This window comes from Schistocerca americana, chromosome 11 (assembly GCF_021461395.2).
Source record: "Schistocerca americana isolate TAMUIC-IGC-003095 chromosome 11, iqSchAmer2.1, whole genome shotgun sequence".
In the NCBI taxonomy this organism is placed as follows: Eukaryota; Metazoa; Arthropoda; class Insecta; order Orthoptera; family Acrididae; genus Schistocerca; species Schistocerca americana.
Genome location: NC_060129.1, coordinates 115,598,390 through 115,624,652, shown reverse-complemented (window position 1 = coordinate 115,624,652; position 26,263 = coordinate 115,598,390). Strand labels below are relative to the sequence as shown.

At 42.3% G+C, this 26,263-nt stretch overlaps 1 protein-coding gene across 1 annotated transcript in view; it reads right to left on the bottom strand.

Annotated features, from left to right (window-relative positions):
* LOC124553868 (plexin domain-containing protein 1) overlaps window positions 1-26,263 on the bottom strand; it is a 445,631-nt gene that overhangs the window by 46,928 nt on the left and 372,440 nt on the right. Inside the window, exons 3-5 of the mRNA XM_047127869.1 lie at window positions 7,905-8,335; window positions 6,437-6,568; window positions 512-704 (exon numbers count right to left, since the gene is read on the bottom strand). Of these exons, the coding sequence (XP_046983825.1) occupies window positions 512-704; window positions 6,437-6,568; window positions 7,905-8,335 (756 nt within the window). The remainder of the gene's footprint in view (window positions 1-511; window positions 705-6,436; window positions 6,569-7,904; window positions 8,336-26,263) is intronic.

The following is a 26,263-nucleotide window of genomic DNA, read 5'->3' as shown; positions in this document are numbered from 1 at the left end:
AAGATTTTCCTTTCTGCTCCACAAACTTCCATCCCCTTTCTAAATTTCTCCTCGGTTTCCTTTACAGATTGCTCAATGCAAAGACTAATTAAAACTGGGGCTAGCCTACATCCCTGTCATCCTTTTTAACTACTGGCTCCCTTTCATTTTCTTCAACTCCATGGTTTCTCTAGAAGTTAAAAATTATCTTTCACTCCCAGCACATACTTAACAGATGCATAAAAAAACAGTTCTGAACATGCTAGTAAATCACATTTTATGGGTTAGTCTTCTAATATTTGTCAAAAACAACTTTTTGGTGCACAAGTCACTATTTTAACACTTGATTAAAACAAAAAATTGTTAAAACCATAACTAATGCTAAAAAGAAATATTTTATGAGAACAATAACCACACAAATAAAACCTAATGCCATTCACTGCACGATTTGTCAGTCGCTCAATTTTCTGCTCCACTCACACATTTGTGCAGTAACGACAATATACGACCACATTAAAATATCTGCACCCACCATTATCCAAGTACTTCACAAAAGACTGGTCGGAGATGCTGGTGTCAAAGTTGGCCATGAGCGGAGCGACGTACTGCGTCGCAGCCAGCCACGAGTGGATGAAGTCGCCCATGTAGACGAACCCACCTGTCGCCACTGTCACATTGCGCACCGGGTGCCCATAGAATGGGAAGTCGAAGGACAGCTGCACCGTCTGGAAGGCAACCACAGACTGTCACATACAGTCGCTCGGGAACAGAACCTTTACAATCTGCAATAAAACTGATCTTATTAAGTCAGCACTAATTTTTATAACAATTTTTAACACCATATTTACCAAAGTATATGAGGACCCCCATTTTTTCTTAAGAGGGTTGTTGAGAGTAATTCTGACAAATTAAAATTCCAAACTGCTATACTGACAAAGTAAAGGCTTGTAAGTTAACACTACTTATTCTAAACCGATGCCATTTATTGACTGTATATGTTTTGATAAGCCAAGGGGAAATAAAACAAACAAAAGGAAATGGTTTACGTTAATTTTTATCTTTACCCTTTTTGCTTAGTAAGCCTGTTGTCAGTGGTATCCCTGTGTTTAATCATCATTATCCTAATAGCGGATATTGAATTTAATTGATGAAAGGAGAAAATATAAAAAAAGCAGCAAATGAAGCAGGCAAAAGGGAATAAGAAACTTCTCAAAAATTAGATCGACAGGGAGTGCAAAATGGCTAAGTAGGGAGAGCTTGAGGACATACGTAAGGACGTAGAAGTATATATCACTAGGGGTAAGTTAGATGCCGCTTACAGGAAAATTAAGGAGACCTTTGGAGAAAAGAGAATCACCTGTACAAATATCAAGAACTCAGACGGAAAACCAGTTCTAAGCAAAGAAGGAAAAGCAGAAAGGTGGAAGGAGTATGTAGAGGGTCTATACAAGGGTGAGGCCAATATTATGGAAATCAAAAAGGACATAGGTGAAGATGAAATGGGAGATATGATACTGCGTGAAGAGTTTGACAGAGCACTAAAAGACGTAGTCGAAACAAGGCCCCAGCAGTAGACAACCTTCCATTAGAATTACTGATAGCCTTGAGAGAGCCAGCCACAACAAAACCCTACCATCTGGTGAGCAAGATGTACAAGGCAGGCGAAATACCCTCAAACTTCAAGAAGAATATAATAATCCCAATCCCAAAGAAAGCAGATGTTGACAGGTGTGAAAATTACTGAACAATCAGTTTAATATGTCACGGCTGCAAAATACTAATGCGAATTCTTTACAGACGAATGGAAAAACTGGTAGAAGCTGACCTTGGGGAAGATCAGTTTGGATTCCGTAGAAATATTGGAACATGTGAAGCAATACTGACACTACGACTTATCTTAGAAAATAGATTAAGGAAAGGCAAACCTACATTTCTAGCACTTTTAAGACTTAGAGAAAGCTTTTGACAATGTTGACTCAAATACTCTATTTCAAATTCTGAAGGGGGCAGGGGTAAAATACAGTGAGCGAAAGGCTATTTACAATTTGTACAGAAACCAGATGGCAGTTAGAAGAGTCGAGGGACATGAAAGGAAGCAGTGGTTGGGAAGGGAGTAAGACAGGGTTGTAGCCCATCCCCGATGTTCTTCAATCTGTATATTGAGCAAGCAGTAAAGGAAACAAAAGAAAAATTCGGAGTAGGTATTAAAATTCATGGAGAAGAAATAAAAACTTTGAGGTTCGCCGATGACATTGTAATTCTGTCAGAGACAGCAAAGGACTTGGAAGAGCAGTTGAACAGAATGGACAGTGTCTTGAAAGGAGGGTATAAGATGAACATCAACAAAAGCAAAACTAGTATAATGGAATGTATTCGAATTAAATCGGGTGATGCTGAGGGAATTAGATTAGGAAATGACACGCTTAAAGTAGTAAAGGAATTTTGCTATCTGGGGAGCAAAATAACTGATGATGGTCGAAGTAGAGGATATAAAATGTAGACTGGCAATGGCAAGGAAAGCGTTTCTGAGGAAGAGAAATTTGTTAACATCGAGTATAGATTTAAGTGTCAGGAAGTCGTTTCTCAAAGTATTTATATGGAGTGTAGCCATGTATGGAAGTGAAACTTGGACGATAAATAGTTTGGACAAGAAGAGAATAGAAGATTTCGAAATGTGGTGCTACAGAAGAATGCTGAAGATTAGATGGGTAGATCACATAACTAATGAGGAGGTATTGAATACAATTGGGGGAGAAGAGCAGTTTGTGAAACAACTTGACTAGAAGAAGGGATCGGTTGGTAGGACATGTTCTGAGGCATCAAGTGATCATCAATTTAGTACTGGAGGGCAGAGCGGAGGGTAAAAATCTTAGAGGGAGACCAAGAGATGAATACACTAAGCAGATTCAGCAGGATGTAGGCTGCAGTAGGTACTGGGAGATGATGAAGCTTGCACAGGATGGAGTAGCATGGAGAGCTGCATCAAACCAGTCTCAGGACTGAAGACCACAACAACAATATGGTGGAAAGAACGTATGCTGAAACAGTGAAGTGCAGCAATGCTCTGCCCTGTACATAAAAAACACAACAAAGCTTACTGCGGGAATTATAGAGGAATTGCACTGCTCTGTATAGTATATAAAGTATTAGGAAAAAAATCATGGCTTGGCGGTTAAGAACACATGTAGGAGAGTATCTAGGGGTCTACTAGTGTCGTTTCAGAACTAACAGATCCACTAGAAGTAAGATTTTCACTATCAGACAGATCCTTGAAAAATGTTACGAGTATAACGTCGATGTCCACCAGCTGTTCATCGATTTTAAACATGCTTACGATAGTATCAAAAGCAATCAATTTTGGAAGGCAATACAAGAGAAAGGAGTCCCTAACAAATTGACAAGGTTGTTTCAAAGGACTCTGTGAAGAACAATATGCGAAGAAAACATCGAGGGCACTTTATCGAAGGCATCTGAAGTAAACCGAGGACTAAGGCAGGGTGATGTGCTCTTCACTATTCTGTTTAATGTCGCCTTTGAGAGAGTAACGCGAAAGACACAAAGCAACAACCCTGGGGGAGCACTGTTTAATAGAGTGGCTCAGGAGCTTGCATACGCGGATGACATTGATTTGTTATCCGGGAGGAAACAGGGCCTGGAATAAAAGCTTGAAAAAAGTAGAAAGATATGGTGCAGAGATGGGGCTGACCATTAATCAGTCAAAGAGCAAGTAATGTTAACATCTAGGAAAAGATAGAGTGAAGGAGAAAGTAGCACGACTTTGAATGGAGGAATATATGAACGCTGTCAGAGCTTTAAATATCTCGGGTCACTGGTAACTGAGTATAATGATAAGAGAGACGAAATACATGCGAGGATTGCAGCTGGTAACAGGAGCTACTTTGCACTGGTTGAAGTGTCTACAGCAAGGAGCCTTAGTAGGAATCTGAAGCTGACACTGTATCGTACAGTAGGTAGACCTGTGGTGATGTATGGTTCAGAGACCTGGACTATGACACGAAATTATGATGAGTTGTTGCTAAGATAGGAAAGGAAGATACTTAGGAAAATCTATGGGGCAGTGAATGATGGGGGTTTTTGGAGAATCAGAATTAGTAAGGAGATCAGAGAGTTGTACAACAAACCAGATACCACGATAGGAAAAGAGTAATGGACTATGTTTGTTGGGACATGAAGAAAGAATGGTGGAGAACAACACAGTAAAGGAAGTTTTTGAAGGAAAACCTGGTGGACGTTGCATAAGGGGCAGGCCGAGGACCAGATGGCTAGACAATGTGAATGACGACTTGAGAAGGATGGGAGTTAGAAGATGCAGAGCCAAGGCAGACAGCAGAGAAGAGTGGGCAGTGGTTGTCTGGAAGGCTAAGGCCCTACAAGGGCTGTAGTGCCAAGGAGTAAGTAAGTAAGTAAGTAACAAAGAGCAGCAATATTTGCTGTTATCAACACCCAAGATCCAAAAATCATCTAAGTTAAAGAAGTGCAAGTCTTAACCACCAGGTGTACCAGTATGAAATTAGAGTTTTTTTGTGAAAATGAAACAAATTTTGAATTGAAAAGTAACACCATTTTATTCAAAGTAATGACCATTGCTTTCTATACATTTTGACCACCTTTCTGGCAATTTGTGGACACCACGCCAATGGAAACGTTCATCTTTTGAAGCAAACCAATAAGACACCCAATTTTCGACTTCTTCGTAGGAATCTAAGTGTTCCTCAGGCAATGCGTGTCCCATTGATGAAAACAAATGGTAGTCGGAAGGGGCCAAGTCTGGTGAATGCGGCGGATGGGGTAGCAGCTCCCAGCCAAGTGTACTGATTGTATCCTGAACCAGTTTTGCTTTGTGTTCAGGTGCACTGTCATGTAAAAAATTTACTTTGCCACATCTTCTGGCCCACTCTGGTCTTTTTTCGATCAATGTATAGTTCAAATTGATCATTTGTTGTCTGTAGCGATTAGTATTCACAGTTTCACCAGGTTTTAGAAGCTCATGATACATCATCACACCTTTCTGATCCCACCAAACACAGAGCAGTGTCTTCTTGCCGAATCGATCTGGTTTTGCAGTCTATGTTGTTGGTTGTCCCGGATTAACCCACAATTTTTTCGGTTTAGGATTCTTAAAATAAATCCATTTCTCATCACCAGTAACAATTCAATGCAAAACTGATTTTCTTTCATGCCTCTGAAGCAAAATTTGACAAATAGTTTTTCGGCAAAACTGATTTTCTTTCATGCCTCTGAAGCAAAATTTGACAAATGGTTTTTCGGTTGTCTTTCATTCAATTCATGTGGCACCCATTTTCCACACTTTTGGATCTTTCCCATAGCTCTCGAACGGTCAGAAATTGTTTGTTGTGCAACATTTAGCATTGCTGCCATTTGCTTCTGACTCAAAATATCATCTTCATCCAATATTGCTTGCAACTCGGCATCTTCGAACTTTTTCGGTAGTCTTCCACGTTCTTCATTTCTTACACCAAAATCATTATTTCTGAACCGTTGAAACCATCTTTTGCATGTTGCTTCTGGTAGAGCATAATCACCATATGCCTTGACAAACATTCAATGCGACTCTGCAGCACTTTTTTTTTCAAATGAAAACAAAAAATTAATGCTTTCCGCAAATCATATCTTTCTGGTACAAAATTGGACATTGTTGACAAGATGAAAACATATGATGATGTTTGTTCCATGACTTGATGTATACTAAATATCTTTGACAGATGTCATACCAACATTTCATACCGGTACAACACCTGGTAAATGTCTACAACAGAAGAAAAAGACAGTTGCATTTCAGTGGATTCCATCTCACTGTTACTTCGATGGCAATAAAAATGACTTTCTAGTAAAAAGGACACAAAAATTAAGGGAAAAAAAGGAAACTTCATGAACTGGCACTGAAGACAACACAATAATTGACTGATTGGAAAAACTAAGATATCATACCTTGCAGTGAAACGCATTATTAACAAACACATTTAATACTCAAAACATTCTAAAAAACGTTTTTGTGAGGAAAGAGTTACAAAAGCCTCATGTACGTGTTGGTAGTGTCCGACTGACCACAAAGAGAAGCAGTGGACATGATTGATTGACTGCTCATCTGTGAAAGATCTCCATCCTGCCATATGCAGAATACAGTCTGTGTTACAAAATTGGTTTGATCACAAACAAAGAACATGTTTATGAGCGTACAAAATTAAGACACTGTAATTCAGACTTAACACTAAACTGGGAAGCACAAAGCCAAGCAACACTATTCCAAGGGCCAGAAAATTGAAATAATAATACTACTTCATATCTACTGGAATTCTACAAACAGAGCCTGCAGAGTGATGCATCCCCACCTAACGGGCAGTCGCAGTACGGGGCAGAATCAGCCGACGACACCTATTCACGTGATTATGTCGAGGGAAGCCGGCGTCGTACTTACGCTGGCCCGGCGGTGTGACTGCGACAGCATAGGGTTGACGTGCACCTCCTTACGGTTGGCCAACTCCATCCACAGCTTGTGCGCCAGCGCCGCATCCGTCACCGTCGTGCTGTTGTAGTACAGGTGGTGATCCTGCACAAACATCAAGACGAGTTCAGCAGATGCTCCAAACCGACACCCTGCTACACTTAGCCACAACTAACTTCTGTCCAGCATAAAGAAAACAGAAGTCACATATTTGACGGAAACGCGTAATGTAGCTAAATGAGATGGTACAGAACACAGGATGGTGCCATGTATTTTGGAGATATCGTGCAATCTCCACACTAAATTATATATGTGCAGAAGTTTCATTTGTTACTTTGCTTGCTTTCTGAAGCTATGAAAAGACTTCGAGAAATTAAGTGCAAAAGAAACCGCTGCAATAAATTCATGGAAGGACTGTACCACAAACAGAGCGTATGTTAAACCAAATGTAAACACGCAGTGATAACTTTTCTTAGCAATTTTAATGTAAGAACTTGATTATTTAGACATACTGATTTAAGACAAGTTGCGACAGTCGGTGAAGTTAAAATCAAATCTGTTTTATGAAAGCACGCAAATTTCAACTGTAAGTTTAATTATGTACAATATAAACAATACATAGAAAAATCTGTAATTGCTGCACATTATTTAAGGATACGTGCTAGTAGCCATGTTTGGCCAGTCTTTAATCAATTTTGTGGGCAGTAAATTGATGTCAGTTTTATCAGTGATGTGATACCATAAAAATGCATTTCATTGCATTTTGACTACATTATTCATTGGTAAACATGTCACAAATTACCTGTCAATATGTAATGACAGAGCCCAGATGATATTTTAAATGGAAGAACTCTAGTAAAACTAAGTGACACACCTCAGAATCTGTGACAATTGACATGTTAAGCAACTGAAATGCAGCAACAAAAGCTGGTCACATTTTAAATGGACTACTACATGAGGGTCAGTTCAAAATCTTCCCATACAGAATTATTTGCCTTGCTGTAAACGTGTACTGTGTAGCTTCTCCAGGTACCTCCCATCTCCAAATCCCAAATAGCTTTTATCAACCACTTGAAAATGACAGCATTCCAGAAGCAACAAAATATGAGGTGAGGTGTATGCAGCCCAATACAAAGGAAAGTGGAATAGTCCCTTTTGCTCTACCACTTAAAATAAATACAATTTTTTCCACCTTCTTATTTCTTTCACATCAACTGAAATGACCTTATGGCATTATTGGCTAGCAAATGCCAATTTGGACTGTGCAACTCCCTGGACTAAATCTTTCTAAAGGCGGGCGAGGGCTTTAACACTATTCAACTGTTAGATACAATCCACTCTTCCCCAGCCTCCCATTAGCCAGTCATCGCTCCTCCTGACCAAAACATTTAAACGTTCCCCGTTTTCGGGAGGGATGTCGAAACCAAAAGCAGATTCTTACCTCGTCGGTGCGGCTGATGTTGTGGCTCTTGAACGTCTGGTTGGTGAAGATCTGCGGGTAGCGGTCCGGGTCGTTGCTGTCGTCTGCACTCGTAGCCGCCTCTGTCTCCGTAACGGTGCCTGAAATGTCTCTTGGGGGCTGGCCGCCTGTCGCCGGGACAGGACGACCTGCCGCACCTGCAGCCGCCGCCGCCGTCGCTGTCGACGTCTGCGTCGGCAGGATCGCGGTGGGCACTGGGCTCCGGGCTGACGTCGCGCCACCGTCGCCACTGCGGACGCCGGAGACGGCAGTGGCCACTGTGGGGGCGGGGGGTGCGCCGGACGGCACCGTGCTGCTGCTCAGGTCGGTGGCGGAGGTGGCCAGGGTGGTCGTCACGTTCCCCGTCGCGTTCCCCATCTCCGTCACATTGGCGGCTGTGGGAGCGGGACCCGCTACCGACAGCATGCAGAAAACCGCAAGTGTCAGGACACTACAATACAGTACAGTACATGTGATTAAAGCTAGCACAGGCACACGCTTAAAGCTATCCTTGCAATGGACATGAAAGCCAATGTAGACATCACATTTTCCAACATAAAAACAGGAATTTCACGGAGAGGGGCACTACCGAGAGTGAAAGCCGTAATCAGATGTGGCCGATTTTTGTGGCAAGGTGAGTAAGGAGATGCAAGATTGTTTTCTGCATCACAAGTGGAACTTACAAAATGCCATACAGGATAACGTTGTCTGCAGCTGAAAACCATATTTAATGTGCTGTTTCAAAAAATTGGCATACAGTCAAGATTTCTCCAAACTGCTTTGTTTCTTTGTACGTTTAGTTACAGCATTTTGACTGATAAGGTCATATAATTTGTTAAGGGCTTTCCTTACTGCAACGTGCATGCTACAGGAGTACGCTGCTTAAAGGCACCACCGCACTGATTATTTTTCAAAAATGCGTGATTTTGGGATTATTGTGATCTCCAGCCAGATGACTTAATTTGATGAAGCTCTCCATGCTGTTCTATCCTGTGCAAGACTCTTCAGCTCTGAATAACTACTTCAACTTACGTGGATTTATAATCTGCTAACTGTATTCATCTCTCTGTCGCCCTCTATCATTATCATCTTGCACATTTCCCTCCAGTACTAAACTGGTGATCCTTTGCTGCTTCAGAATATGTCACACCAACTAATCCCTTCTTCTAGTGAGGTTGTGTCACAAATCTCTCTTCTCCCCAATTCCATTCAGTACCTCCTTAGTTACATGATCTACCCATCTAATTTTCAGTATTCTTCTGTAGCACCGAATTCTATTCTCTTCTTGTCTAAACTGTGTATAGTCCATGTTTTCTTTCCATTTAAGGCTACACTCCAGACAAACATTTTCAGAAAAGACTGCCTAACACTCAGATCTATATTCAATATTAAATATATTTATCTTCTTAAGACAGACTTTTCCTGCCATTGCTAGTCTACTTTGGCCAGTTATTTTGCAACCCAAATAGCAAAACTCATCTACTACTTTCACTATCTTGTTTCCTAATCTAATTTCCTCAGCTTCACCCGATTTAATTCGACTACATTCCATTATCCTAGTTTCGCTTTTGTTGATGTTCATCTTATATTCTCCTTTCAAGACACTGCCCATTCTGTTCAACTGCTCTTCCGAGTCCTTTGTTGTCTTAGAGAATTACAATGTCAGTGGCAAACATCAATTCCTCCCCCCCCCCCCCCCCCCCCTCCCTTCTGAATAATATCATAAAAAGGACAGATTGCTGCTCACCATAAAGATGACCCATTGAGTTACACACACACACACACACACAAACAAAAAAACTACCTCCAGCAGCTCCCACTGCAATCCGCTCGAGGTATGCTTGCCCGTTTGAACGTGTGCGAGTTTTCTTTGCTGAAGAAGGCTTTGGACAAAAGCTATAACGAGCAACAATTTTTTCACTGTGCCTGCCTGCAACTCAGCAGGTCATCTTTACGGTGAACAGCAACCTATCCACTTCCTAATATTGCTGAGATTCCAGCCTGGAATTTCCACTATTTGAACATCATCAGAGAGAAGCTACAACCCTGTCTCACTACCACCTCAACCATTGCCTGCCTTTTGTGCTCCCTCAGGTCTCTCAACTACCACCTTACTCCCACACCAAGTTGTAAATAGGGATATATGCAAAACCTATAGTTTTAACCCAGGTAGTCCTGAATTCTTTGTTTTCCAAAATTGAATTATATCTTATCTACATTCATTCACAAGGTTGTAAGGAAGAAAGTAAAAACAATTTTGAGTATTTATTTTTATTTAGTATTTCCAAAAATGGGTGTCCTTCCAGAAGGACGTCAGGACAATAAGAGAACACGTTTTTAAAGTATATGTTATTCCAAAGTTAACTTGTTTTGGTTATTATACTTTCGAATAAACATAAATAAATTTGAATTATGGGCTAAAACAGCTAATAAATACAAAAAAAAAAACAAAGAAAATAACCTATACACATATTTTATGCACTTGTATGATAAGACAAAAAGCAACAAACATGAAGTGGTTCATCACATTTTACGCATATAGTAGCAGTTTTTTTTTGTGGCAACTTCGAAATTTCAGCTGCTCCTTCTTTTTTGTTATCTGGTAATTCAGCAACATAATGTTCTCTTCCATCAAATCTAGAATCTAGTTTTGCCCTCTTACTAGGGTGTCCTCTGCTGATAGTGACTCTTTTGTTACTTTCAATAATTGCAGTGACAATTCGATGACGATATGTAGGATGATCTATGGGTTCTTCGTTGTGCTTGTAAAGATCCCAGGTATTTTGATCTGCAATGTCTATAAAATGTGCAATGATCGGGAAATACCACTTTTTCCCTCTTATAGAGCATCTATATAGGGATACATTTTGGTCAGCTCGATCTATGCCTCCCATATGAGTATTGTAGGAGTTTAATAAGTTAGATTGAGGCACGCTAATCCTTTTCTTTTGTTCCCTGGAAAATCTTGCTACAGAGTGTAGTGGTTGCACTCTGTCAGAGTTGATGGCCACAGCAACTATATTGTTGTCATTCCAACGTACAATGGAAATCCCGGATGCTGAGTCAGAACAAACTTCATATGATCCTCTATTTTCTTTTATCATTTTATCTACAGATGATAGAGTGCAATTCTTAACTCCGTTTCCTCTTATTGTTCCTGTTGCTTCCATGCCCCTCTCTTTTAGGTCATGTAGTAGTTCAACGCTGGTAAAGAGGTTATCAATGTATATTCTATATGGAACATGTGGAGGTAACTGGTCAACATAAGCCATTACCACACCGTACCCCATGCCTTCCGTTTCATAATCCTTACTACACGTGCCAGCTCCTTGGTAGGGTTTGAGCCAAAAAATATATCCACCACTTGTGCCTCCACACCAAAATTTGAATCCGCATCGGATTGGTTTCCCTTTTGTGAATTGTTTGCACCTGTGACTTCCAAGGTATGGGACCATCGATTCATCGACAGAATGATGCCACATGTGAGGCGCAAGTTGTTTGAATGTATCATTCAGCATTTACAGTAATGGACGGATTTTCCCGGAACGGTCTGATTTATCTACGTTGTCATTGTTGCATACATGTAAATTGGAAAATATAAAGTCAAACCGATCTCTGGACACTGCATTTGTTACGAGGTCGTTGTGACTGTCTTTATCTGATTGCCAGCAAATCTTTCTGCGTGACACTGCCACATATCCACTTAGCAGAAGTATTGCAATAAACACCAACATCTCTTCTTCTGAACAATCACCTAGTCTATTTCTCTTTGCCGCGTACCGATTTGTGTAAGAGACCATCATTTGAAGCACTTCGTTATTGAAAAACTGTTGGAAATATTCAAGCGTTGTTCGCCCTTTCTTCATTGCAACTGTAAACATTAGAGGCCACACAGATGTTGGATTAACTATTTCACCACTTTTCCAGTTATATTTCTTGAGGTTTAGAACTTTATTCTTCAATAGCCTTGCTGGTTTGTTTGTGATTGTTGTTGCTATTGTTGCTGATTTGTACTGCTGGGGGGACCTGAAACAACATCAGAGGTAAAGGATTGTTTCCTTGTTGCATTCACAGCATTCTGCCATTGTTAGAAATAGCTAAATCACAAATCACAGTAGCATTGAGCTGACTTGCGGTAATTTATCTACACTCGGATTTTCTTCAGCACCCGAATATTCATCTGTTACTTCATCAGTTGAATTTAGGGGAGGGTATAATGTTACATTCACACCAGTATTAGGTATTTCCTCATCTTTTGATTCTAACATGTCCAAAAGTTCCATCAGTGTACATCGTTTTCTGTGAATACAAAACGACAAAATGTTACCCTGACATCCTTCTGGAAGGACGGTTGAAAACATTATTGAATTACAACTGACGAAAACTTTCAATCATAATATGAACCCATAAATAACATAGGTTAGTTCTTTAAGATATTATATGACAAGTTTCAGAATTATTGACGCAATAGGAAAGAAAATATACGTACCAATCGATGACAAGGTCAGTCAGTTCATCCATGGTAAAATCGGCCCTATTTTGAAGACACAGTTTCTCGCTCTCTATGAACGACAGCGTCAAACTGAGTGTCGCAGCACACAACTGACTCTGCCTACTTCATATAACAATGTGTCACAGTCTGTTGCAACAATGTGTTATTCGCAAAAATAAATAATTTCGACAGTGAGTGACGACGTCCTTCCAGAAGTACGTCAGGGTTATCTGGGTTAAGGTACAAAACAAGTATCCGTCATTGACTAATAGCAGAAATTATGCTATCAAAAACATTAAAATTTATTACTTTTCTATAAAGACAAAAACAGTCTAATACTGCACTGCAGTTTAAGGTTCAAAGTTCCTTAATATGCATAAATCTTTTTATGCCAGGTACAAAATAAAATAAGTAGCACTAACTTGAAAAGATCAACAACAAGCTAATCAATAAAAATTCCTTCGCAACCTCAACACCTTCTTTCCTATCTGCTTCACCTGGTCCTCAATCCAGTATCCTACCTCATTCTATGTTGACAACCTCCTATCAGAGGGCTCCATCCATATCTCTGTCCACATTAAACTCTCCTACTTGAACGTCTCAACAAGGTTTTCACAGACAGGCACTATCCCCCAGCCCTAGCCCGCAAACAGATTTTCTGCGCCTCCTAAAGTAGTGTTATATCGTCCACCCAAACTCCAAAACATCCTAGTCCATCCATATGCCACATCTAACCCCAACCCTTTCCCCATAGGGATCATATATCCCATGCAAGACCTGCCAAATCCATCCACCCAGCACTTCCTAATCCAGTCTGGCCACGAGCTTCTCCTACCCCACCAGAGGGCCAGGTCACCTGTGAAAATAGCCACGTCATTCATCAGCTCTGCTGCAATCATTGCACAGCTTTTTATATTGGCATCACAACCAACCAGCTGTCCGCCAGGATGAACGGCCACTACCAAACTGTGGCCGGGATCAAAGTAGACCACACTGTGGCACAACATTCAACTGAACATAACATGCTTTATTTCAACGGTTGCTTCACAACCAGAACCATCTGAATTCTCCCCTCCACCACTAGCTTTTCTGAGCTGTTCAGATGGGAATTACCTTTACAACAGATTCTCCACTCACAAAATTAACACAGCCTCAACCTGCAGTTCTTGACTACTGCCAGTTCTGCGAGTCAGGTAGCGATCTCTCTTCCTGACACAAGATACTTCACTCCCAAGAGTTATCCATGCTACATATTTGCTACTGTTCAATCTTGCTGTTGTGTTTTCATTGATAAACATGGCAAAGTACTTCTCATAATTTCTGTCAACACTGAACGAGTCATAAACAATGACTCGGCAATAGAATACTTTTTATTCTATGATCTGTATCTAACTAATATAATTGTTGTTAACATTTGAGCACAATGGCCAGATAAACTACTGGCTGTGGGTTTTACAATGAATCACTGTAAGTGGCTGTGTCTATAAACAAACAAACAAACCGTCCATAAACAAACAAACCGTCCATAAACAAACAAACCGTCCATAAACAAACAAACCGTCCATAAACAAACAAACCGTCCATAAACAAACAAACCGTCCATAAACAAACAAACCGTCCATAAACAAACAAACCGTCCATAAACAAACAAACCGTCCATAAACAAACAAACCGTCCATAAACAAACAAACCGTCCATAAACAAACAAACCGTCCATAAACAAACAAACCGTCCATAAACAAACAAACCGTCCATAAACAAACAAACCGTCCATAAACAAACAAACCGTCCATAAACAAACAAACCGTCCATAAACAAACAAACCGTCCATAAACAAACAAACCGTCCATAAACAAACAAACCGTCCATAAACAAACAAACCGTCCATAAACAAACAAACCGTCCATAAACAAACAAACCGTCCATAAACAAACAAACCGTCCATAAACAAACAAACCGTCCATAAACAAACAAACCGTCCATAAACAAACAAACCGTCCATAAACAAACAAACCGTCCATAAACAAACAAACCGTCCATAAACAAACAAACCGTCCATAAACAAACAAACCGTCCATAAACAAACAAACCGTCCATAAACAAACAAACCGTCCATAAACAAACAAACCGTCCATAAACAAACAAACCGTCCATAAACAAACAAACCGTCCATAAACAAACAAACCGTCCATAAACAAACAAACCGTCCATAAACAAACAAACCGTCCATAAACAAACAAACCGTCCATAAACAAACAAACCGTCCATAAACAAACAAACCGTCCATAAACAAACAAACCGTCCATAAACAAACAAACCGTCCATAAACAAACAAACCGTCCATAAACAAACAAACCGTCCATAAACAAACAAACCGTCCATAAACAAACAAACCGTCCATAAACAAACAAACCGTCCATAAACAAACAAACCGTCCATAAACAAACAAACCGTCCATAAACAAACAAACCGTCCATAAACAAACAAACCGTCCATAAACAAACAAACCGTCCATAAACAAACAAACCGTCCATAAACAAACAAACCGTCCATAAACAAACAAACCGTCCATAAACAAACAAACCGTCCATAAACAAACAAACCGTCCATAAACAAACAAACCGTCCATAAACAAACAAACCGTCCATAAACAAACTGTTGCACATCCTTCAATTCTTTAAGAAACTTTTACTGTGGAAAATAATACACTGCTGGATGCCAACATCTCTAGCAGCTCTTCAATCAGTACAGCAAGACAGGAAATTGCCATTATAGTCTCTACAAATCATGATTCTCCAGTTGCATATGGATAACTTTATCAGAATTATTTCTAGCTGCTTTAAGAAACTTAAGATGCTTCCAAGACCACTGTCTGAACTGTCAGTAGCACAAGTTTGTGCGTTTCCTGATCGACTGTTGTACCGCAGCATTCAGAAAGCTGTTAAACAGAATATCCATTAACCTGAAGGGTCAGACTTTTTAATGCATATTGTTCCGATGAGTAAAACAATGTCACAAGTGTCAGAATAAAACAAACTAGACTGACAACTCATAACGGAATGGAAGGGGGGAGGGATACAAGAACGATGAAGGGCAACAAACATGTAAATGGACAAAGGGGTACAAGAAAACCACAGAAACACAAAAAACGGGATGAAGAGATTAAATCAACAAAGCAGATTACCATGGCTGGCTGACCATGAGAATAAAAAAGCAGAAGTCAGCCACTATGCAATACATTAAAACCTCCACCCTAGAAGTGCTAGGGTGGAGGACACAGAGGGACAAAGGACGTGTGCTAAAACTTAGATAAAATGATAAAACCCACCCTGACAAATAAAAAGTAAAACTAAATCAACCGACGAGGCACTGACAAATACAATCAGCAGCAACGAGTCCGGTAACCCAAGATTTCGTCACTGGGCAGTGCACCAGAATATGGGCCACTGTCAACCAGACATCGCACCGACACTCAAGCGGGTCTTTACAGCACAGGAGGTAACCGCGGGTCACCCAAGCGTGGCCAATGCAGAGCCGGCAGAGGACAACTGATTCCCTCAGAGAGGCCCACACGGAAGACTTCCACACATTCGTAGACTCCTAAATGACACACAGTTTGTTGTATGTACTGTTATGCCATTCCATCTCCCAAAGCCTGAAAACCCTACGGCAAGTCACAACACCAGTCAGGTTCAGATATGCCCATCTCCAGAAGCGGTTTCCGCGTAGCCTCGCCAGCCTGTCGGCAAGTTCGTTGCCTGGGATGCCGACGTGTCCTGGGGTCCACACAAACACCACTGAACGACTGGACTGTTCCAGGGCATAGATGGACTCCCGAATGGACACTACAAGAGGGTGGCGAGAGTTGCACTGGTCGATAGCTTGTAGGCTGCTCAAGGAGTCTGTACACAGAAGAAACAATTCCCCGGGGCACGAACACATATACTGAAGTGCACGAGAGACGGCCACCATCTCTGCAGTGAATACACTGCAGTTATCGGGCAAGGAATCCTGTTCAAAATGACCTCTGTGGACTTAGACGAAACCAACATTTCCAGCAGCTGTCGATGTAAACCACTTCAGAGCCACTGTAACACGTCAAGAATCAAGAGGAAGTGACAGCCGAAAGCACCAGGAGTAACCGAGTCCTTAGGGTCATACATTCCAGCAGCTTACATACAACGTTGGTGAGGCTGTTGGGCCGATAGCTATACACATCAAGCGGGTTTTTACAGAGTTCGAGCACCGGAACAACGGTGCTCTCCCACCATTGCACCAGATCCCGTTGAAGATAACGAGGAGATGCCGTTTGTAGTCAGATGACAGATGTTTAATCATCTGACTATGGATCCAATCTGGCCCAGGAGCTGTCAGGGCAATGTGCAATACGCTGAGGAGATCCCACTCTGTAAATGGGGCGTTACAGGGTTCTCTGTAGAGTGTAGTGAACGAGAGAGGTGGGTGGGGGTGGGGGCAGTTCTCCGACGCAGACGCTCGAGCATAGTGCTCAGCAAAGTGCTCGGCAATCGCATTTGCATCGGTACATAGCGCGCCATTGATGGTTCACGTTTTCTGCCACATTAACTATTATTGTAGTCACCTGCTCAGCCATCACATCGATGTGACCACGTGGGGGAAAGTCAACAGTGACATCAGAGGTGGAAATTTCCCAGTCCGCCTTGTTTAAAGCCCACCTGGGCAGGCATCTGAGGGCCTGATACCGGGGCAGTGACAGGAATCCATGTGCTCTCCAGTGGATAGATGGGAGAAGTCCTGGGCTGTAAATTGATAAATCAATGGCTGACTAATTACCTCGAGCCACAATGAAATGTATGGCGGCCCCAGTATTAAGAGGCAGAGATCGAACTGAGACACTAAAATTTGACATCTCTGCCTTGGCCAGTAAGTACAGTGTCACTCCACAAGGAGTTATGGGCATTAAAATTTTCCCAAAGTAGGAAAGGTTTATGGAGTTGTACAGTCAGTGCAGCTAATACATTCAGGGGTACTACACCATCTGGAGGAAGATATACATTGCAGACAGTTATTTCCTGTGTCATCCGTATTTTGACAGCCACAGGGATTGATGGGGCACAGTTTTGCTACAGACTGTGTTTAGGATATAAACGCAAACTCCAGCTGATACTCAATTATAGAAGCTACGGTTCCTGTACTATACCTTACAGCCGTGGAGGGCAGAGGTCCGCATTGCCGGGAACCACGTTTCCTGGAAAGCAATGCAGATAGCAGGTGTAAAGCTTAACAGTTGCCGTAGCTCAGGTAGGTGGTGGAAAAAACCGCCCCCATTCCACTAGAGGATGACATTGTGCGACTGGGAAGGCACGGAACATTCAGTGAGACAGTTTATGCCGCAGGGTCATCTGCTGCCACCGACTTTTGCCTGAGCAGTCTATATCCATCGTGTGAGGGCCCGCGAGATCCAGGCCCTCAGCAGACACCAGAATCTCCACCCATCTTCAGACGCAGAGCTTTTAGGTAGTGGTGCTTTGGGTGCCAACGCAAGTTCCTTGTTCTTGGGGGTCTTCTTTTTCGATTTCTCACAGTTCCTCGGGTTTCCTCAGCTGTGAGGACTTCACTGAATCAGTCTCCGGGACTGAGGATGAGCATGAAGCCCTACAACCAGCAGCTTTTGGGCTCTTCAGCCCCTGTCGGGTGTCACCTTTCCCACTAGCGGAAACCTGGGAAGGGAGTGACCCGAGGGGCCCCTTCCTAGCGAGAGATGCCGAAGAAGCATTACGCTTCTTTGGCTCAGAAGTGGGGACTGAAATCCAGGATGGTTGGGGGGGGGGGGGGGGGGGGGGGGGGGGGGGTGTTGCTCCCGAAGTAGGTGGTGCAGGAGCAACATTACCATCAAGGAGAGAGGTGTAGTCTTCCAGTTCTGAGAGGCAACAGGAATTCGAGGAACTGATGGGATGACAACTGTTCTCGTATGAGGTGGTCATAGCCACAGGATGTAGGCACTCAAATTTCTTTTTACCCTCAGTGTAGGGCAGTCAGTCCAGGGTCTTATATTCAATGATTTTCCTCTCTTTCTGTAAAATCCTGCAGTCTGGACAGCAAGGTGAATGATGCTCTTCGCAGTTGACACAGGTGGGAAGTGGGGCACAGTGAGTATTCAGTGAATATTGGGATGTGATGGACGTCCACAATCTCGACAGGGGGAGGGGCCGGAAGTACAGCGGGAAGACATTTGGCCCACGATCCAGCACTGCATCGGGGGAGGGATATACGGCTTGACATCACAGTGGTAGATCACCAGCTTGACCTTCTCGGGCAATGTGTTCCTTCGAAGGCCAAGATGAAGGTACCAGTGGAAACCTGGTTATCCCTCGGACCCCGACAGACGCGCCAGACGAAATGAAGACCTCGCCGCTCTAAACTGGCATGCAGCCCGTCGTCAGAGTGCAAAAGAACGTCCCTGTTAAATATAATACCCTGGACCATATTTAAGCTCTTATGGGGCGAGATGGTAACAGAAACATCCCCCCAACTTGCCACAAGTGAGTAATGCCCACGACTGGGCAGAGAATGCTGTTTTTACCAAAACTGATGCAGAGCACATTTTGGACAAGCCCCACACTTCCCCAAACTTGTCCTCCAAATGCTCCACTAAAAACTGAGGCTTTATGGACATTCCCCATCAACTCTTGTACATACGAGGTACCGGGGCGAATAAGCTTGATGCCATACTTAGCCTGGCGTTCCTCCCATGGTGTGGCCAGAGATGGGAACGACTTGGTGGTCATATTCCTTAGCATTGAAGTTAGACTTTGGCCGATTGGCGGCAGACCACCAGCAAGAAATGACGTACTATGCTTCATGGCATGTCATCCGCCCTGACGCCACCCACTCCGACCAGGGATCCTCCCCACGGGTGCCTCCCAGCTGCAGCAAAGGCCACCTGGCAGGATGGCCATTGCCGGGAGTCCTGATGGCCCAAGGAGACGGGCATCTACTCCTTGGCATACGTGGGGAGTTAGCGGCGCAGGCATCAGCAGAGTGATCCCTGTGTTGTCAGGGGGGCTGCAACCAAAAGGATACATGGCGGCCCCTCCACAACAGACTGGCTACCGTGCTCAATATGTAGTGCAAAGAAGTCCACGGCCATCGTCGACACAGAAAGTGACACTGCTTAGCGCATGGTGGAAAGCGCACCCAGGAAGGTGTCCTCACCCGAGACATGGAGAACAGGCAGGACTGCAATACGACGATGAGAAAGTGGGCTAACTATCTCAATGCACGGTGGACACGATGCACCATCTACGACGCCCTTCCCCAATTGGCTCGCACTTCGAGAAAAATTTGAAAAATGGAGGTCAAACCCTACAGCGGACCATCGCATACAGGCTGAAATGTGTTGGACTCCTTTTAGTCGCCTCTTATGACAGGCAGGAATACTTAGGGCCTATTCTAACCCCTGGACCCGCAGGGGGAGAACATTTATTATGCAGCTCTGTTTTTAAAATGAGTTTATCCTTTTCAAAAAAAAAAAAAACAAAAAAAAAAAAAACCCCTAGAGAATACACTGGAACAATGCATCAATGACACCCATGTGAGAACATCACTCTCCTGTGAGCAATTTACAATGACAATAGTCTACTTATTGTTACAGTCCAAGCTGTTGGCTGCAGCCTCTACTTTTTATTGCAGTACTTCGTAAAAATTACGTAGTGAATTCCCCTCGCAGTTTTTGTAATTCAGCATGATCTGTATGCATAGTATGTACCAAAATATTTGGAAACTTGTCTGGTTCATTTTTATAATTTACTTCACAATATTTTTTAATGTAAATGCATTAAATATGTCAAGGTGCATTTGAGCATGGTACAAACATGTAAACATCAGGCTAGGCTACAGGTCAATCTGCTACCACAGCTTTTGTTTGGGATTCTAATTTGTTGGCTTCACTGATTCACAACAAAATTATCACCTTTCAACCGAACCTAGACCTCCAGCTATGATGCAAATCAGTGTCACCACACCCAAAATTTAAGGGGAAAGGGGGGGGGGGGCGACATTGCAATATCATACTCTAGTTCAACATTCCTCCTCCCCCCCCCCCCCTCTTGCCCCACTACCCTAAATCACAACTGACATCACTGAATGTTTACGTGGCTAAAGATGCTGGTTACATAGCAATGCCTCCCCAAGAGTTCAGAACTCTTGGGGGAGAGACTACTGTAAACAATTATTCCAAAAACTACACATTCTTGCACTTCCATACTAGTAGATATTGGAAATACTAAGTTTTAGCAAGCTACATACTGGCAGCCTGAAGCAGAACCTGGACTATCACCAGTACAACACTAGAGGGAAATACTTGTCGACATAGTTTCCCCATTCCACCAAATCATATGCTGATAGTGTCAAATGCGTGGGGATTGAACTTTATAATCATCTACCACTAAACATAAAAAACATCAACAAACCAGCACATTTTAAAAGAAGGCTTAAATCGATATTATTAAAATACTCTTTTTATAGCTTAGGCCTACATGAATATTTTGAATGTGATTTTTCTATGGAATATATTTGCACACTTAATTTTCTGTACTGTAATTTATCTTCAAAATGTAAATTTCAATAATGCCTAATAGACTGTCAAAAATTGATCTACTCGTATGTAGACATATTTATCTAGTAAATCGTCACTATTGTATAAATTATGTAATGCTTATCTGTACTTAGTTTGATTTTAATGTATCCACAAATTTTAATTAGGACTTGTTGACCTTAATTTTGAACAACTTATGTGTATACTAATACTATATCCTGTTATCTACAACTATCATACAATTGTTTAAGTCTAGGTTTATTTAAGTGGTATATATTTTTAAACGTTTAACTACTATAATGACTTGTACCATATCATATAGTACTTTCTGTACACAAAACGATTCAGTGGATCCTGTTCACACTCATTTCTTGTGACTGCTGCCCAGCAGTAAGACATTTATGGCTTTCTCAAAACTACTACTCCCTACACCTTCCTGCACCTTATTCCATTTATTGTCAGACTGCTTCAGAGCTTTTTGAGAAAGCTTTTGTCCTCAGTCTCCAAAACAACAGACTTACACCACTGTCACAAGGCAACACAGATTGACAAAGAGTATGGATTTAGGTCCACACTGCAGTCTGAAAACTAATCCAAATTTATCTGACTCCTCTTATATGCCATATGTTTTGTTACCCATCAAATTAACTTTTACCAACGAATTATTTTTAGTTTAAATTATTCTTAATCCTTACTGTCTATTATAGATAAAACAAGACTAATGTATATTTTACTAACATGCAAGTGTGCAACGACAATTGCACTTTTTTTGCAAAAGAAATGAAATGGAAAGCAAAAATAAATGTTTTAAATCTTATGGCCGTAAAGGGTCGTTCGCGTGCCTTAAAGCATCCAGCTGTTCCTCCTCAGGGATACAAAGCAAAAATACAGATACAGTCTTTAAAAACGAGAACTAATCACCGGCAATGCCAGGGAATATGAGCCAATGAAAAGGAAAACTAATTCCCGCGTCAGTGATTTCCTCTGAATTCAGTTCAGTGCATGTTGTGGGCACGACGGCGTGAGGAGCACGTGGGCTCGAGTGCGAATGTTGTGCGTTGCTTGACGAACACAAAAAGGGCCATTGTTTGAATGAAGTTAAAAACAAAACTTACCGCAATGGAGGATCCTGACGCCAGACGATTCGCCGATCATCTTCGATTAGCACCAGCAGCGCAAAAGCAGCAAATCCAGGTCTACTCATGTTCGGTGTACACAAACACTGCAATTCGTGCGCCACTACCACAACTCACAACAGTACAATCGCCACTGGAGAGCGCTGGAGTCGCCCAGAACGCAAACAACAAAGGGCTTTCCATTACCCCCACCACGTCGTGACCAATGAACAGTCAGAATAGGCAGGCCGACCGGAAAGCGCTATGATTCACCCACGTGCACGTTTTTGTTTCTATAGTTTTCTCAATAAAGCTGTTTTTTGGCACACTGAAGATTTATCAAAAAAATGTTACCCTTCGTAGTATTTCTTACATTTAAATATCAACTAAAGACACATCGACGGTCATCAGGAGATCCTAATATGGTCAAGAACCTTTATTCAACAATCTCGAATGTTCATGTGGCCAGAAGCATCAGTTGATCATCGCTTAGGTCACAGATTCAGATTAGATTAGATTAGTTTTTCGTTCCATAGATCGAAAAGGCCCATGCCCTCGTTGCCCCTGATCCTTCTCTCCGGTCAGTAAAATTTTAAAAATAATGAAGTCCAAAGGTTGTGGGTTGGATCCACACAAGTGATGAAAAGTCTTTAATTCGCGAGAATACAAAAAAAGGCTTGTCGCAAGTTGACTGTTTTTTGTATCTTGCTGTTTATGACGGATCCTGTTACCAGTAATGATATTTATATTCTTACTTCTTACAAATGTTAGACTTTTTTCCGACTATGTCGCTGTGTGCGATTTGCAGGGGGGGGGGGGGATTTCCCCCCTCTGCATCAGACCATCCCTTCCTCTGGTTTTAGTTCATGCATCCCTACCTGGGATGTTTATTTCCCACGCACTGGAGTAAAACTTTACATATAATTTAAATTTGTGGAGCCGAACTCTGAAAGTTTTTAATACATTCTTACTATTAATACTATTAATGTGTTTGCTTATTAATTTTGAAAAAGTGTTACGTAGTAGTTAAGCATTTAAAAACATTTAGAACTAAATCATCATTCTCATGTTGTCATTTTTGCTTTCGTCTAAGGTGCGTCATCCGTTTACTTGCGAGGGAAGTAGTGTGTCAGTCATACCGCAGCAGCCGTACCGCAGAGTTAGGTGAGCTGGGGGCTGAAGTTCCCACCCCGGGCCCTGACACAGGGTGGCGACCGGCCCGCTACCTGTGCGAACATTCACCGTTAGGCCAGCTTTTGGCAACGGTACGGCGCGGAGTAACGCCCTGGGACGAAAGCACACATTACTAAATAACGCACCATCGTCTGCTTCTAGTTCCTAGGATACTACTTCGTGGACCTTCTTTAAATACTCTTCTCTTCCGCCATCGTTTTCTTTTCCTTTGGTTTTCATTTCCGTTGTTGGCTGCATGTGCAAGTACCAAGTAGGCCGCCGCTGCGATACTTTACCATCCTTTATACTGCAAGACCGACACACGTGCGGCACAAATTCTGTTGCTTTGCTATAAATTAACCTGCCGCACGCAACATACACCGCAAGATGTTGCCTGTTGTAGCATGCTACAAGACGACGCACGACACATTTCCGTGGCATGCCACAATGTGGCAAGACGCCGCCCCAGCGTAAACGAGGCTTCAGAGCCAGGTCTGTATTGTATGGTGGATGTGACGTGTTGCGTAAGAAACTAAAACCTGCCATCAGATCCAAACGTCGTGGAAAACTGTGAAGAGGTGTCATCCTGCAGCAAGATAACGCTCGCCCACATTCTGCCAAACGGACAGCCGACGCAATAAAGGAGTTGAGATTCGAGGTGCTGGAACATCCACCATACAGTACAGACCTGGCTCCAAGTGATTTTCACATGTTTGGGCCCTTAACGGAAGATTTGAAAGTGATGAAGACGTCGTTGCTGCGGTGCAAAATTGGTTACAGATGCAACCGAAAAACGTATTTTCTGATGAAATAAAAAAAAAAAAGCCGTAAAACGTCGGGAAAACTGCGCTGAAGTCCAGGGAGGTTGCGTAGAAAAATAACGCACGTTTCAGTTTTCTATCATCAGAATAAGTACAGCTTCTCACAAATGTGTCTTTACTTTTTGAATTTCCGTCGTATACCTGTACGTAGATGATTTTGTAAATAAGCTTTACTTATAATGTACTTTTGAAGATATAACAAGGGATGGCTTTTCTGATAGTGCATACGCGTGAATAGTGAGTTTCGGCATTAACATCTATTTATAAATAACTGTTTAACCATGGGTAACGCCACGGTCCAAGCTAGTAACACATGTAATTATACTAACCCCCTAAGACATCCCCCCCACTGGTAAAAGCACAAATCGCACACTGCTATGTCGCGATTTCCTTGGGTGCGGTTAGGCAGCAACTTAGGCTGGAGTTCAGAACTGGTGAGACATTTGGAGGGGAAAGTGCCTAAAAGCGGACTCCCATTTAGTTTTTATTTTATCTACATCTACATATGTACTCACCTAGCCACCAAGCGGTGTGTGGTGGAGGGCACTATTCGCACCAAAGTCATATATCCCCCAATCTGTTCCACTTGCGAATCGTGCGAGGGAAAAGAGACTGTCTGAACGCCTCAGTACGAGCTCTAATTTCCCTTATCTTCGAATCGTGATCACTGTGCGATCTGAAAGGTGGTGGTAACAATACATGCTCTACATCGTAGGCGAAGATCGGATTTCGTAGTTTATTGAGCAGCCCCTTCCATTTAGCGCGCCGTCTATCTCTAAGTGTGTCCCACTTCAAACTTTCGACGAGATTTGTAACGCTCTTGCAATGGCTAAATGTACCAGTCTCGAATCTTGCCTCTGTTCTTTGGACCTTCTCAATCTCTTGAATCAGACCCAACTGGTAAGCGTCCCATACAGACGAACAATACTCCAAGACTGGACGAACTAACCTATTGTAAGCTACTTGCTTTGTCGAACGACTGCATCGCTTCAGGATTCTACCTATAAATCGCGTCTAGAGTTAGCCTTATCCGTCACTTGTGTAATCTGATCGTTCCATTAGGGATCATTTCGAATAGTCACACCCAGATACTTGATGGATGTTACCAGTTCCAAAGACTAGGCATGTATTTTCTACACTTACATTAATGGGGATTTTCGTCTTGTTATACGCAGTAGGTTACACTTACTAATACTGAGAGATAACTGCCAGTCATTACACCACGTATTTATTTTCCGCAAAACCTCGTTGATTTGTTCATAACTTCCCTGTAGACTACAGCATCATCGGCAAACACACTAATGCCGCTGTCAATACCACCAACCAGATCGTTTATGTAAATCGTAAAAAGCAGAGGACGCTGCCCTGGGATACATCTGAAATTAACGCTTGTTTCTGTTTAAGTCACGCCGTTCAGAACGACATACTGCTGTCTGTCAGAAAACTTTCTATCCAACCGCATATGTCATCGAATAGACCGTAAGCGCGCTCTTTTTGGAGCAAGCGACAGTGCGCAACTGAGTCGAACGCCTTTCGAAAGTCCAGAAATGTGGCATTAAACTGAGAGCCGGTGTCTGGAGCCTGTTGTATATCGTGCACAAAGAGGGTCAGCTGTGTCTCGCATGACCGCTGCTCCTAAAACCGTGCTGATTTCTGCAGATGAGCTTCTCAGAGTCTAGAAAGGTCATTATGTCTGAACACAAAATATGTTCCATGATTCTACAACAAATCGACGTCAGTGAAATTGGCCGGTAATTATGTGCATTCGATTTTCTACCCTTTTTATAGATTGCTATGACCTGGGCCTTCTTCAGGTCCCGTGGAACTTTCCGCTGTTCTAATGATCTCTGATAAGATGATGGATAAGAATAGTGCTATATTTGTAGCATAGTCAACATATCTTACGGGGATACCGTCTGGGCCAGATGCCTTCCTGGCGTCTAGGGATCTTAACTGTTTTACAATCCCAGATACACTAAACACTATGTCAGCCATCCTTGCGTTTGTTCGGTAATTGAAAGGGGGAATGGTGCTGCAGTCTTCTACCGTAAACGAGTTTTTGAAAGCTAGGTTTAGAATTTCGGCCTTCTGTTTATCATCATCAGCTACATTCCCCGTACTGTCAGTAAGAGAAGGTATTGAATTACTTGTTGCGTTATAGATTT